General features: G+C 44.7%; 1 protein-coding gene across 8 annotated transcripts in view; it reads right to left on the minus strand.

Moving 5' to 3' along the window:
* SHLD1 (shieldin complex subunit 1) overlaps positions 1 to 12,285 on the minus strand; it is a 110,173-nt gene that overhangs the window by 85,130 nt on the left and 12,758 nt on the right. For 6 of the 8 annotated variants that reach the window (XM_017944983.3, XM_017944986.3, XM_017944984.3 and 3 more), the window contains one exon: positions 6,433 to 6,614. In XM_017944983.3, the coding sequence (XP_017800472.1) occupies positions 6,433 to 6,614 (182 nt within the window). Of the gene's footprint in view, positions 1 to 6,023; positions 6,345 to 6,432; positions 6,615 to 12,285 lie in introns of those variants that run through there. The other 2 variants (XM_017944992.3, XM_031656572.1) reach the window with 2 other exon arrangements.

Genomic DNA, 12,285 nt, shown 5'->3' on the forward strand with positions numbered 1-12,285 from the left:
CCATACTCTGCCAGTTCTTGAGATAGTCAACTCTATTTTGAGCTGAGCACAAGCTACATGAAGGTAGCCAACAGTGTGTGCCTCACTGAGTAAATATCAGGATGGGCAGAGACCAATGCTGAGTCACCCTGAATGACCCTCCAGCTGGAAACCTTGGCTATATTTACCTATCCGTGGAAGATCAACTTCCTTACGACACATAACAGCAAGTAAGCAAACCAAGAACATCAGACTGGCTTGGGAACTGGAGGTGTTAAGAATCCGAGTGAGAATGGTGGCCAGCAGTACCCGAGTAGAGATTAGTGTAAAGGTGGGCATGTCTCTGAGCAAGCAATAAATCCAGAGTTATCAGAATTAGATTAAAATGTCGGCAAGAGCCTGCTGAAGGGCCATGGGGAGAGAACCCGTAACTACAGCTACCTATGAACAAGAGGCATGGCTGGGAGGCCGAGGTGGGCGGATCACGAGGTCAGGAGATCGAGACCATCCTGGCTAACATACAAAAATACAAAAAACTAGCCGGGCGTGGTGGCGGGCACCTGTAGTCCCAGCTACTTGGGAGGCTGAGGCAGGAGGATGGCATGAACCCGGGAGGTGGAGCTTGCAGTGAGCTGAGATTGTACCACTGCACTCCAGCCTGGGGGACAGAGCAAGACTCTGCCTCAAAAAGACAAAAAAAAGGAGATCCTCCTGCCTCAGCCTCATAACATGCCAGACAACAGGTGTGAGTCACACCGCTCACAGCCCTGGTCCTTTTTAAAAACAAACCACTTGTGACATAACATATAAAAGTACTATAGAATGACAGAGTACACAGCAAAACAAAAATTGTTTTAAAATGTTTAAGTTTCAATAAAATAGTATCAAAAAGTTAATATTTCTCTGTAAAACTCCCTCCAACTCTCCAAAATGTTTGTTCTAGCAAGCTAACAAAACTAGCCTAAATTTATTTGCAGCAGTTCCTTTTCTCAGTGGTATCATCCTCTTGGTCACTTCCCAGGTTAGAAAAAGCTTTCTTTTTTTCCAATAAAATGTGATTTTAGCTGGGTATGGTGGCTCATGCCTGTAATACCAACACTGAGAGGTTGAGGTGGGAGGATCACTTGAGGCCCAGGAGTTCAAGACTAGCCTGGGCAACATAGTCAGACCCCATCTCTAAACAAAAAAACAAAAAAATTGTTTTTAAATTACTTAGGCAGGATAATGCATACCTATAGTCTTAACTACTTCAGACGCTGAGAAGGCAAGATTGCTTGAGCCCACAATACTGCACTTCAGCCTGGGCAACAAAGCAAGATCATACCTTGAAAAAGAAAAAAAAAAAATGAGTTGAAATATTTCCTTTGGATTCAGCCAGCTCTGTCATTTGCTAAGTGACACTAGGAAAGTGTCCTAACTTTTCCAAGTTTATTTCCTCACTTATAAAATGGGAATGATTTCCACTTCTCAGGTTTGTGATAAGAATTAAAAGTGGTGATGTTTAGGCCAGGCGTGGTGGCTCATGCCTGTAATCCCAGCACTTCGGGAGGCTGAGGCAGGTGGATCACTTGAGGTCAGGAGTTCAAGATCAGCCTGGCCAACATGGTGAAACCCCGTCTCCACTAAAAATATAAAAATTAGCCAGGCATGGTGGTGCACGCCTGTAATCCCAGCTACTCGGGAGGCTGAGGCAGGAGAATTGCTTGAACCAGGAGGTGGAGGTTGTAGTGAGCCGAGATCATGCCACTGCACTCCAGCCTGGGCGACAGAGTGAGACTCCATGTCGAAATGAAAAAAAAAAAAAGTGATAATGTTTGTGAAATATTTAGCATGGAGCCTGACAATATAAAACCTGACAAGTAGTAAATGCTCAATAAATGGGAGTGATCACTATTAATGTGCCCTAAAACACTGCAGTGTCGAGTATACAGAGAACAATAATCACATCCAGAGCCTTCCATGGGGTAGGATGAGTAAACCAATGTTTTTTTTATGTTTATTTATTTATTATTATTATTATTTTTGAGATGGCATCTTGCTCTGTTGCCCAGGCTGGAATGCAATGGTGCTATCTTGGCTCACTACAACCTCTTCCTCCTGGGTTCAAGTGATTCTCCTGCCTCAGCCCTCTGAGTAGCTGGGATTATAGGCACCCACCACCACACCCAGCTAATTTTTGTAATTTTATTAGAGGCAGGGTTTCACCATGTTGGCCAGGCTGGTCTCGAACTCCTGACCTCAGGTGATCCATCTGCCTTGGCCTCCCAAAGTGCTGGGATTACAGGCATGAGCCACTGCACCCAGTCAACTATTATTGGTTTTCGAGACAGGGTCTCACTCTGTCGCCAGGCTTGAGTGCAGTGGTGCAATCTCAGCTCACTGCAACCTCCGCTTCCTGGGTTCAAGAAATTATCATGTCTCAGCCTCCCTAGTAACTGGGATTACAGGCACATGCCAACATGCCCAGCTAATTTTTGTGGGGTTTGTTTGTTTGTTTGTTTATTGAGAAAAAGTCTCACTCTTGTCCCCCAGGCTGGAGTGCAATGGCGCAATCTTGGCTCACTGCAACCTCTGCCTCCTGGGTTCAGGCAATTCTCCTGCCTCAGCCCCCCGAGTAGCTGGGATTATAGGCACCTGCTACCATGCCCGGCTAATTTTTGTATTTGTGTTAGAGACGTGGTTTTACCATGTTGGCCAGGCTGGTCTAGAACTCCTGACCTCAGATGATCCACCCGCCTCGGCCTCCCAAAGTGCTGGGATTACAGGCGTGAGCCACTGTGCCCAGCCAGAGGTAATTAAGTTTTGAGGGTGGAAGCCTCATGATGGCATTAATGCCCTTATAAGACACCTGAGAAAGAGGATCTCTCTCTAGGCCATGTGAGGAACACAGGAAGACGGTGGCTGTCTACAAATCAAGAACGGGGACAGCACCGGACACCAAATCTGCTGGCACCTTGACCTTAGACTTTCCAGCCTCTGGAGCTGTGAGAAGTCACCCAGTGTATGGTATTTGTGATAAAAGCCTGAGCTGGCTGGGCACAGTGGCTCATGCCTGTAATCCCAGAGCAGTGGCTCATGCCTGTAATCCCAGCACTCTGGGAGGCCACGGCAGGTAGATCACTTTGGGTCAGGAGTTCAAGACCAGCCTGGCCAACATGGTGAAACCCCAGCGCTACTAAAACCACAAAAATTAGCCAGGTGTGGTTGTGCTCACCTGTAATTCCAGCTACTTGGGAGGCTGAGGCAGGAGAATCACCTGAACCTGGGAGGCAGAGGTTGCAGTGAGCCGAGATCACGCCAATGTGCTCTAGCCTGGGTGACAGAGAAAGACTCCATCTCAAAAAAAAAAAAAAAAAAAGCCTGAGCTGACCAGACAGTACTGCAGTGTGCTGAGCACCCCAGCTGATGAGGAATTGGATCTCATCCATCTACTCCATGCCACACACTATGCCTCGTGCACTACATTGTACAACTTCATGACCTTATGGCCTCCCCAACAAGGAGGTGCTGTTATCATCTCCATTTTACAAATGAGGAGATAGGTACAGAGAGGCTAAGTGGCTCGCCCAAAGTCAAACCAGGGGAAGAAGCAGAACCAGAATTCCAACCAGACTGTCTAATCCAGCACGACCGCCACTAATACCGTGTAAAATGGCTGTCTTAGCGTTTGAGTACCCCTTCTCATGTTTAGACATGGGTTCCCCAAACAACCTTTTTGGCATAGAATATCCATATTTTTAACAAAAACCCCCACATAAATATTTCAACATGCTCCTTATTTTCAGAGCTGTCAACCAAGTCCAATTAATAACAGTTGCTTTTCTACAGATTAGTCAACTAACAGGAAATAAAAAATAACAACCGAGTCCACACTGAATTCCCTAAGGGAACAGAGCCATTGCCTCAAAGTATTTCAACGTGCTAATACTTCTAAAGTTCTGTTCAAACTGGGTATGGTGGCTCACTCCCATTATCCCAGCACTTTGGGAGGCCATGGTGGGAGGATCACTTGAGGCCAAGAGTTTGAGACTTGCATGGGCAACAAAGCGAGACCCTGTCACTACAAAATATTTTTAAAAATTAAAAAAAAAAAAAAAAGCCAGGTATGGTGACATGAGCCTGTAATCCCAACTACTTGAGAGGCTGAGGCAGGAGGATAGCTTCAGCTCAGGAGTTCAAGGCTGCAGTGAGCTGTGATGGTGCCACGGTACTCCAGCCTAGGCACAGAGCAAGATCCTGTCTATAAATAAATAAATAAATAAATAAATACACAAACAAAGTTCTGTTCAACTGCCTCCATTCACTCATTCTAAGAAATGCTGTTGCTACCCAGGGATGATGAAAAAATCCATTTTAGGGACAGAAAGTCATGTAGAGGCAGCAGGATGGCAGGGAAAAAAGGGAAGGTCAAAGGAACTAAGATGTTAAGTCTAGAAAGGAAAAGGATAAAGAATTATCTAATTCTTGGTCAGTGATATGGTTTGGATTTGTGTCCCTGCCCAAATGTCATGTGGAATTGTCATCCCCAGTATTGGAGGTGGTGCCTGGTGGGAGGTGATTGGTTCATGGGGCAGTTCCTCCTAAATGATTTATAGCACCATCCCCTTGGTGCTGGGGTCTCATGAGATCTGGTTGTTTAAAAGTGTGTAGGACCTTCCCCCGCTTTCTTCCTCCCGCTCCAGCCATGTGAAGTGCCAGCTTCCCCTTCACCTTCCACCCTGATTGATGCCCAGTAGGTGCTGCTATGCTTCCTGTACAGCCTGCAGAACTGTGAGTCAATTAAACCTCTTTTCTCTATAAATTACCCAGTCTCAGGCATCTCTTTATAGCAGTGTGAGAACAAACTAACACAGTCAGGTACTAAATTAAACAGGAGACTTACTGATCCTGATTACTCTATGTCCTGAAAATCAGAAGAGAATCCCAAAAGAGTTTAAACATATTTCTCCATAGAATTCTTGAAGGCAATGACAGTTACACATCCTACCTATAGTCATCACTGAACTCATCATCATTAAAGGCTACATTTCCTTAGTACCCACAATGAGTTCTTTCTAAAAATATATATTTGGATTTTGTTGTTGTTGTTGTTGTTGTTTGTTTTTTGTTTTGAGACAGGGTTTTGCTCTTTCGCTCAGACTGGAGTGAAGTGGCGCGATCTCAGCTCACTGCAACCTCCACCTCCCGGGTTCAAGTGATTCTCCTGCTTCAGCCTCCTGAGTAGCTGGGATTACAGGCGCCCACCACCACACCTGGCTAATTTTTGTATTTTCAGTAGAGACAGGGTTTCGCCATGTTGGCCAAGGTGGTCTTGAACTCCTGACCTTAGGTGATCCACCCGTCTAGCCTTCCAAAGTATTAGGATTACAGGCATGAGCCACCATGCCTGGCCATATGGATTTCTTAATATTAACAACAACAGCATCGACTGAGCACCCATCGATGGCAGAAAAACCATGCTAAGTACCTTGCAGGTTTACCTTAAGTTAAACCTGACTAGGTGGAGCAAGCATTCTGATCGCCATTTTGTAGCTGACTCTGGAGCTCAGAGGGGTTAAGGAGCATGCCCCAAGTCACACAGCCAGTAACTGGCAGAGCTGAACTTCAAATCCAGGTCTGTGTGATAAACCCAGGGGATTAACCAAAACTAACAAGAAATAAATGAATAAATAAATAAATCCAGGTCTGTGGACCTCCAGACTCAGATCAGGTAATTAATATGAAAGAGAGGGCTTTACAGTTACTAAAGACAGTCACTACCTACGTCAGGGAATTAGCATTAGCTTAAATAATAGGCGTTTCGGCAATCTAGTCAGGAAACCTTGTAGAAAGGTTGTTACTTAAATCCAGAGTATACTTCATACAAGGAATGCTAAAGTCTCTATTTTTACTACTCATCACATATAACAGGCCCACATTGCTATTTTCTGAGTTTTTTTTGTTTTTGTTTTTGTTTTTGTTTTTTTTAGACGGAGTCTTGCTCTGTCGCCTGTGCTGGAGTGCAGTGGCCAGATCTCAGCTCACTGCAAGCTCCGCCTCCCAGGTTCACGCCATTCTCCTGCCTCAGCTTCCCGTGTAGCTGGGACTACAGGCGCCCGCCACCTTATTTTCTGAGTTTTAAAAGAACAAAACAAAAAAAACCAATTCCACTCTCTGTTGAACCAAATATTCCCCTGCTTCTGAACTCATTTTGAGGGAGATTAGAAAGGGACCTGAGATTAACAGCAACAATAACAAAAAGACTCCAGGAAACAGCTCCTTGTCATTGCTGTGCCAGGGAAGCTGTCCTTTGAAGTTCCTCCTGACAGCTTTGCTTAGGTAAGATGTTTTTCTGCCTAAGACAATGAAGCCTTCTCAGAGAACTGCTATTGGAAGAGAGAGAAACAAACTATCACACACCCGTACAGCTGCTGGTTGTTTTTAAGTTAGTTTGTTTTAAACTCTGCTTATTACCTGGATCCACATCAGAAGAACAAGGAAGAGAATGGAATTCCAAAGAACTGAAAGCCTCGCTGTTGGCTTCTTGGCTGGGTCTCTGCAGGACATAATCTCTTACGTCACACACTGATGGCAGGTCCAAAGCACTGCTCTCCTCTGACAAGCTGCCTGAAGTGGCGTCCCTGGCTGCCATAGTCCTGCCATGGAAAAAATAATTCAATACAAAAGGCACCACATAGCAGGATCCTTTATTGGAGACAGAGCTTGAAGAATTTTATTTGTTTTCCTTATTTTTATTTTTGTAGAGATCAGGTCTCACTAAGTTGCCCAGGCTGGTCTTGAACTCCTAGGCTTAAGCAATCCTCCCACCTCACCTCCCAAAGTGATGGGATTATGGGTGTGAGCCACCATACCCACCCAAAAAATTTTAAAGGTCAAACAACAGTGAAATCGGAATGATTTACAGTAGTCCCCCCTCATGTGTGATTTTGCTCTCTGCAGTTTCAGTTAATCTCACTCAACCATGGTTCAAAAATATTACATGGAAAACTCCAGAAACAAACAATTGATAAGTTTCCAATTGTGCACCATTCTGAGTATTGTGATGAAATCGCGTGCTGTCCTGCTCCGTCCCACCTGGGACATTAATTACCCCTCCGTCCAGCGTATCTGAACTATACATGCTACCTGCCCCTTAGTCATTCAGCAGCCTTCTCAGTTATGAGATTGACGGTTGTGGTATCACAGTGCTTGTGTTCAAGTAACTCTTATTTTACTTATTAATGGCCCCAAAACACAAGAGTAGTGATGCCGGCAAGTCAGATATGCCAAAGATAGGCTACAAAGTACTTTCTTTAGGCAAAAAGGTAAAGTTGACTGGGCGCACTGGCTCACACCTGTAATCCCAGCACTTTGGGAGGCTGAGGCGGGTGGATCACCTGAGGTCAGGAGTTCAAGACTAGCCTAGCCAACATGGTGAAACCCGTCTCTACTAAAAATACAAAAATTAGCCAGGCGTGGTGGTGGGCATCTGTAATCCCAGCTACTTGGGAGTCAGAGGCAAGAGAATTCCTTGAACCTGTGAAGTGAAGGTTGCAGTGAGCCGAGACCATGCCATTGCACTCCAGCCTGGGCAAACTCCATCTCAAAAAAAAAAAAAAAAAGGTAAAAGTTCTCAACTCAATAAGGAAAGAAAAAAATCATATGCCTAGGTTACTAAGATCTACTGTAACAAGGAATCTTCTATCCATGAAATTGTGAAGAAGGAAAAGAAAAAAAAATTCATGCCAGTCTTGATGACACACCTCAAACTGCAAAAGTTACAGCCACACGGAGGTTGCAGAGAGCCGAGATCGCACCACTGCACACCAGCCTGGGCTACAGAGCAAGACTCTGTCTCAAAAAAAAAAAAAAAAAAAAAAAGTTATGGAGTTACGACCACAGTACATAAGTGCTTAGTTAAGATGGAAAAGGCATTACATTTGTGGGTAGAAGACATGAACAGAAAGGTGTTCTGACAGCAATGTGTTGTACCAGAAAGCACGGAGCCTACACAAAGACATCAGCAAGGATCCCCTGAAACAAGTGACACCAAAAGCCATTTACTGCAAGCAAGGGACCGTTATACAGATTCAAGAATAGGTTTGGACCGAAAAGCATAAAAACTACTAAAGAGGTTGCATTTGCCAGTGAAGAAGCTGCTGCCACATTTTCGGCAGACTTGAAGAAGTAGATTAAGGAGAAAAGATATCATACACAGCAAGTCTTCAATTGCAATAAGACCGGCCTCTTCTGGAAGAAGATGACCAACAGAACCTAAATTCATAAAAGTGCAAAGGAAGCACCAGGGTATAAAGCATGGAAAGACAGATTAACTCTCATACTGTGTGGCAACGCTGCAGGGCATATGATAAAGCTAAGCATGGTGTACAGAGCAAAGAACCCATGTGCCCTCAAAAGCAAAACCAAAACTTATTTATGCTTGTGTTCTGGCCATATAATCAGAAAGTATGAGTGACAGCTGTCTTGTTTATAGAATGCATCAATGGTTCCCAGAAGTGAAAAAATATTTGAAAGAGGAAGGGTTGGAATTTAAGGACCTATTAATAATAGATAATGTACCCAGCCATCCTGAATCTGTTTGCCATGAACATGAAAATGCTGAGGTTGTATTTTTATCTGCAAATACAACCTTTTTCTTCAGCCGCTTGACTAGGACATCATTCATTTTCCCAAGGCCACATACATCTGCCTGGTATTTGATCACATGCAATCAGCAATTGATGCAGATCGTAAACTGGAAATAATGTAGTGCTGGAAATTCACTACTGCTGATGCAATAGCACTCATCAAAGTTGCAATGGATGAATTAAACCACAAACTAAATGCCTGCTGGAAGGACTGATGGAGAAGAAGTTGTGAATGATTTTAAAGCCTTCCCTGAAATCGATAGAGAAGTTGGGAAAATCATCCATGCAACAAGACAAGTTGATGGAGAAGGATTTGCTGATATGCTTGATGAAGTAGAAGATCTCGATGCTTGGGGATCCTTGATAGTGTTTTCTGCCGAAAACTTTTGGAAGAACATTGTAATCAGAGGTTGTTGCCTTTCCTTGTAACTCATAAAAGTGTCCATGATACATTAAATGTGGTGAGCACAGCTGCCTTCCAAGCAGTTGACCTGGGTTTGATTTCCGGCCAACGTGCCCACATGCATACATACACACGATACATTAAATGTAAAAAGGTTCTAAAACATTAAGGAGGGTTTGGTCCAGATTATATAAAATGCCATGTGTAGGATGTGTGTGTGAGAAATACTGTTAGATAAAGCTAGGAGGAAAAATGTCTGGAAGGGCATATCCAGTGAATTAATTTCACTAGTTATCTGGGTAATATGATTACAGGTGATTTGCATTTTCCTCTATGGGTCACTCAAACATGCAGTCAGTCAATTATTTAATATGATGGGCCTGGTGTCAGGCACTGGGAACACAAAGGTGAATGTCACAGACGCTTCCCTCCTAGTTTGGAGTGATCCAAACACAGACACGTATCTTGTTAACACAGTGAGTCAAGACAGAAGAGCCCAGAAGGGGCAGGAGGTTTTCTGGAAGAGGCTCTACCTAAGCGTGGGGCAGGCCAGCCATGGCCAGAGGAAAGTGTGAACTCAGGAAGAACCAGCTCGGACAAGCACAGTGCCACAGGGTATCAGGGGGTTTAAAGCGAGTGTCGAGAATTGGCTGGGAGTTGTGGCTCAAATGCTGTAATCCCAGCACTTTGGGAGGCCAAGGCAGGCGGATCACCTGAGGTCAGGAGTTTGAGACCAGTCTGGCCAACATGGTGAAACTCCGTCTCTACTAAAAATATAAAATTAGCTGGGCATGGTGGCATGCACCTGTAATCCCAGCTACTCGGGAGGTGGAGGCCCGAGAATCACTTGAACCCAGGAGGCAGAGGTTGCAGTCAGCCGAGATCACACCACTGCACTCTAGCCTGGGTGAGAGAGTGAGACGCTGTCTCAAAAAAAAAAAAAAAAAAAAAAAGAATTGATCACTCAGTGAGTAAATGGGAAAGGACAAACTCTGTGGTCTCAGCTGGATGGCTACAGAGCCCTTCTCCTCCTGTACCCAGCTCTGGGAAGGCCTGGCTGCTATCAGTAACTTGGATACAAAGACTCTTTAGCTGAGCTCTGGAAGCCTCCAAGGTGGCTTAGTGGAGTCAGCATTTGGACATTTCACTAGGTGTTCCCTACCCCTCCATTACTCTCTGACTCAGAAGCTGCTGCCATCGATAACTCTTATGATAGCTGGCACCAGGTGTCATGAATGCCACGGGCCACCGTGTACATGCAGAGCAGTTATCAGGTCAGATTTGCTGATTTGGCAGCTGGGTAGCAGGTGAACTTGTCACACTTAAGCCTGGTGGCAGGCAATCTCATGAACAAGAATTCACTCACCTGCAGTGGTCCAGGTGGGAGAGGAGGAGCACATGAATGAGGTCAGGGCCCCATGGGTCAAGAATAGATTAAGAGAGATTAAGGATAGATTTACAAACTGAAATGAGAGCACAACTTAATAAGTGAACAAAGAGGCCGGGTGCGGTGGCTACCACTTTGGGAGGCGGAGGTAGGAGGATTGCTGTTCAAGAGTTTGAGACCAGCCTGGGCAACATAGCAAGACTTTGTATCTACTAAAAATTTTTAAAAAGTATGTAGCCAGGCAGAGTGGTGGATGCCTGTAGTCCCAGCTACTCAGGAGGCTGAGATGGGAAGATCGCTTGAGCCAGGCGGTCGGGGATACAGTAACACGAGATTGTGCCACTGCACTCCAGCTTGGGCGATGGAGTGAGACCCTGTCTCAAAAAAAAAAAAAAAAAAAAGAAAAGACAAAGTGAATGGAGAAATGTGTTAAAGAGGAGCTGAGAGTCAACAAGGAGTGACAGTTTCAGTGATTCGGCTTTTTTATTAACTGGGTTAGAGGTGACAGGAAAAGACAGTTTTCAGAGGAGGCAATATCCAAATTATGGCATCCTATGCAGCTGTTAAAATGACAGTCAGAACTTCAAAGATCTCAAAAACGTATGTTTGAATGAAAGAAGTAATTTCAGGCTGGGCGTGGTGGCTCAAGCCTGTAATCCTAGTACTTTGGGAGGCAGAAGTGGCAGGATTGCTTGAGGCCAAGAGTTCAAGACCAATCTGGCCAACATAGCCAGACCCCAACTCTATAAGAAGAGAAAAAATATAATTAATTTTAAAAAGAAGTAATTTAAGAATAACATGAGCAGCGTAATCATAAGAGTAGTTCCCATTTACTGAATGCTTGTTAGAGGCCAGGCATTGTGCTAAGAGCTTCATCTGTCACAACCCTATGAGGCAGGTACTCCTATCAGTACCCTCATTAAGAGTCAGACCCAGACACAGAGAGAAGTAAAGTCACTTGCCCAGGGAAACACATCTCAAAAGCAGCCAAGCTAGGATGAATGCAGCCGAAAGTCCTCCCAGCATCCTGTGTCTGCACAGCCCCAGTGCTGTAGCCTAAACTACCATGTGATTAGGCAAAGATAGGAGGTATATTAAAACAAATCAACAGTGAGACCTGGCAAGATCTTTTTGTTTGAGGACACCCAGTCACATGCTGCTGTGCACATTCACTCAGGCAGAGAGTGAGCCAAGCTATCAGCTGATTGCTCCTGAAAGGAATGGAGGGATCAAGGTTCCTAAAGAAGCAAGAACATCCTGTCTTTTCACAGGTTCTATATTAGCCAACCAAGCCTGAAGCTTCAGCAAACACCTCCGCACCAGGCAACTTTGTCTCCCCCTTCTCCCTTCATGTTACCTAACACTCTGCTCTGGAGGCTTCTGGAAGGGGAACAAACAGGTCAGTGAATGATGCTGGCATATCCTGCCTGCCTGCAAAGGTGCCTTGAAATCAACCATCAACTGAGAGTGGCAACAGTGATATGAAATGAATGGAATCCTTTTTGAAAACAAATAGCACATTGATGTGATACCTATATTTTCTTTGTTTTCAGAATCACTTAAATGCCAAATACATCACAAACTGGGAACTGGACCATAAAAAGAAGACATGTCGGCTGGGTGCAGTAGCTGACGTCTGTAATCCCAGCACTTTGGGACCCCGAGATGGATCACGGGGTGGATCACGTGAGGTCAGGAGTTTGAGACCAGCCTGGCCAACATATTGAGACCCTGTCTCCACTAAAAATAAAAATAAAAATAAAAAATTAGCTGGGTGTGGTGGTGCACGCCTGTAGTCCCAGCTACTTGGGAGGCTGAGGCAGGAGAATCACTTGAATCTGGGAGGCAGAAGTTGCATTGAGCCAAGATTGTGCCACTGCACTCCAGCC

This window comes from Papio anubis, chromosome 16, assembly GCF_008728515.1.
Source record: "Papio anubis isolate 15944 chromosome 16, Panubis1.0, whole genome shotgun sequence".
NCBI classification, from domain to species: domain Eukaryota; kingdom Metazoa; phylum Chordata; class Mammalia; order Primates; family Cercopithecidae; genus Papio; species Papio anubis.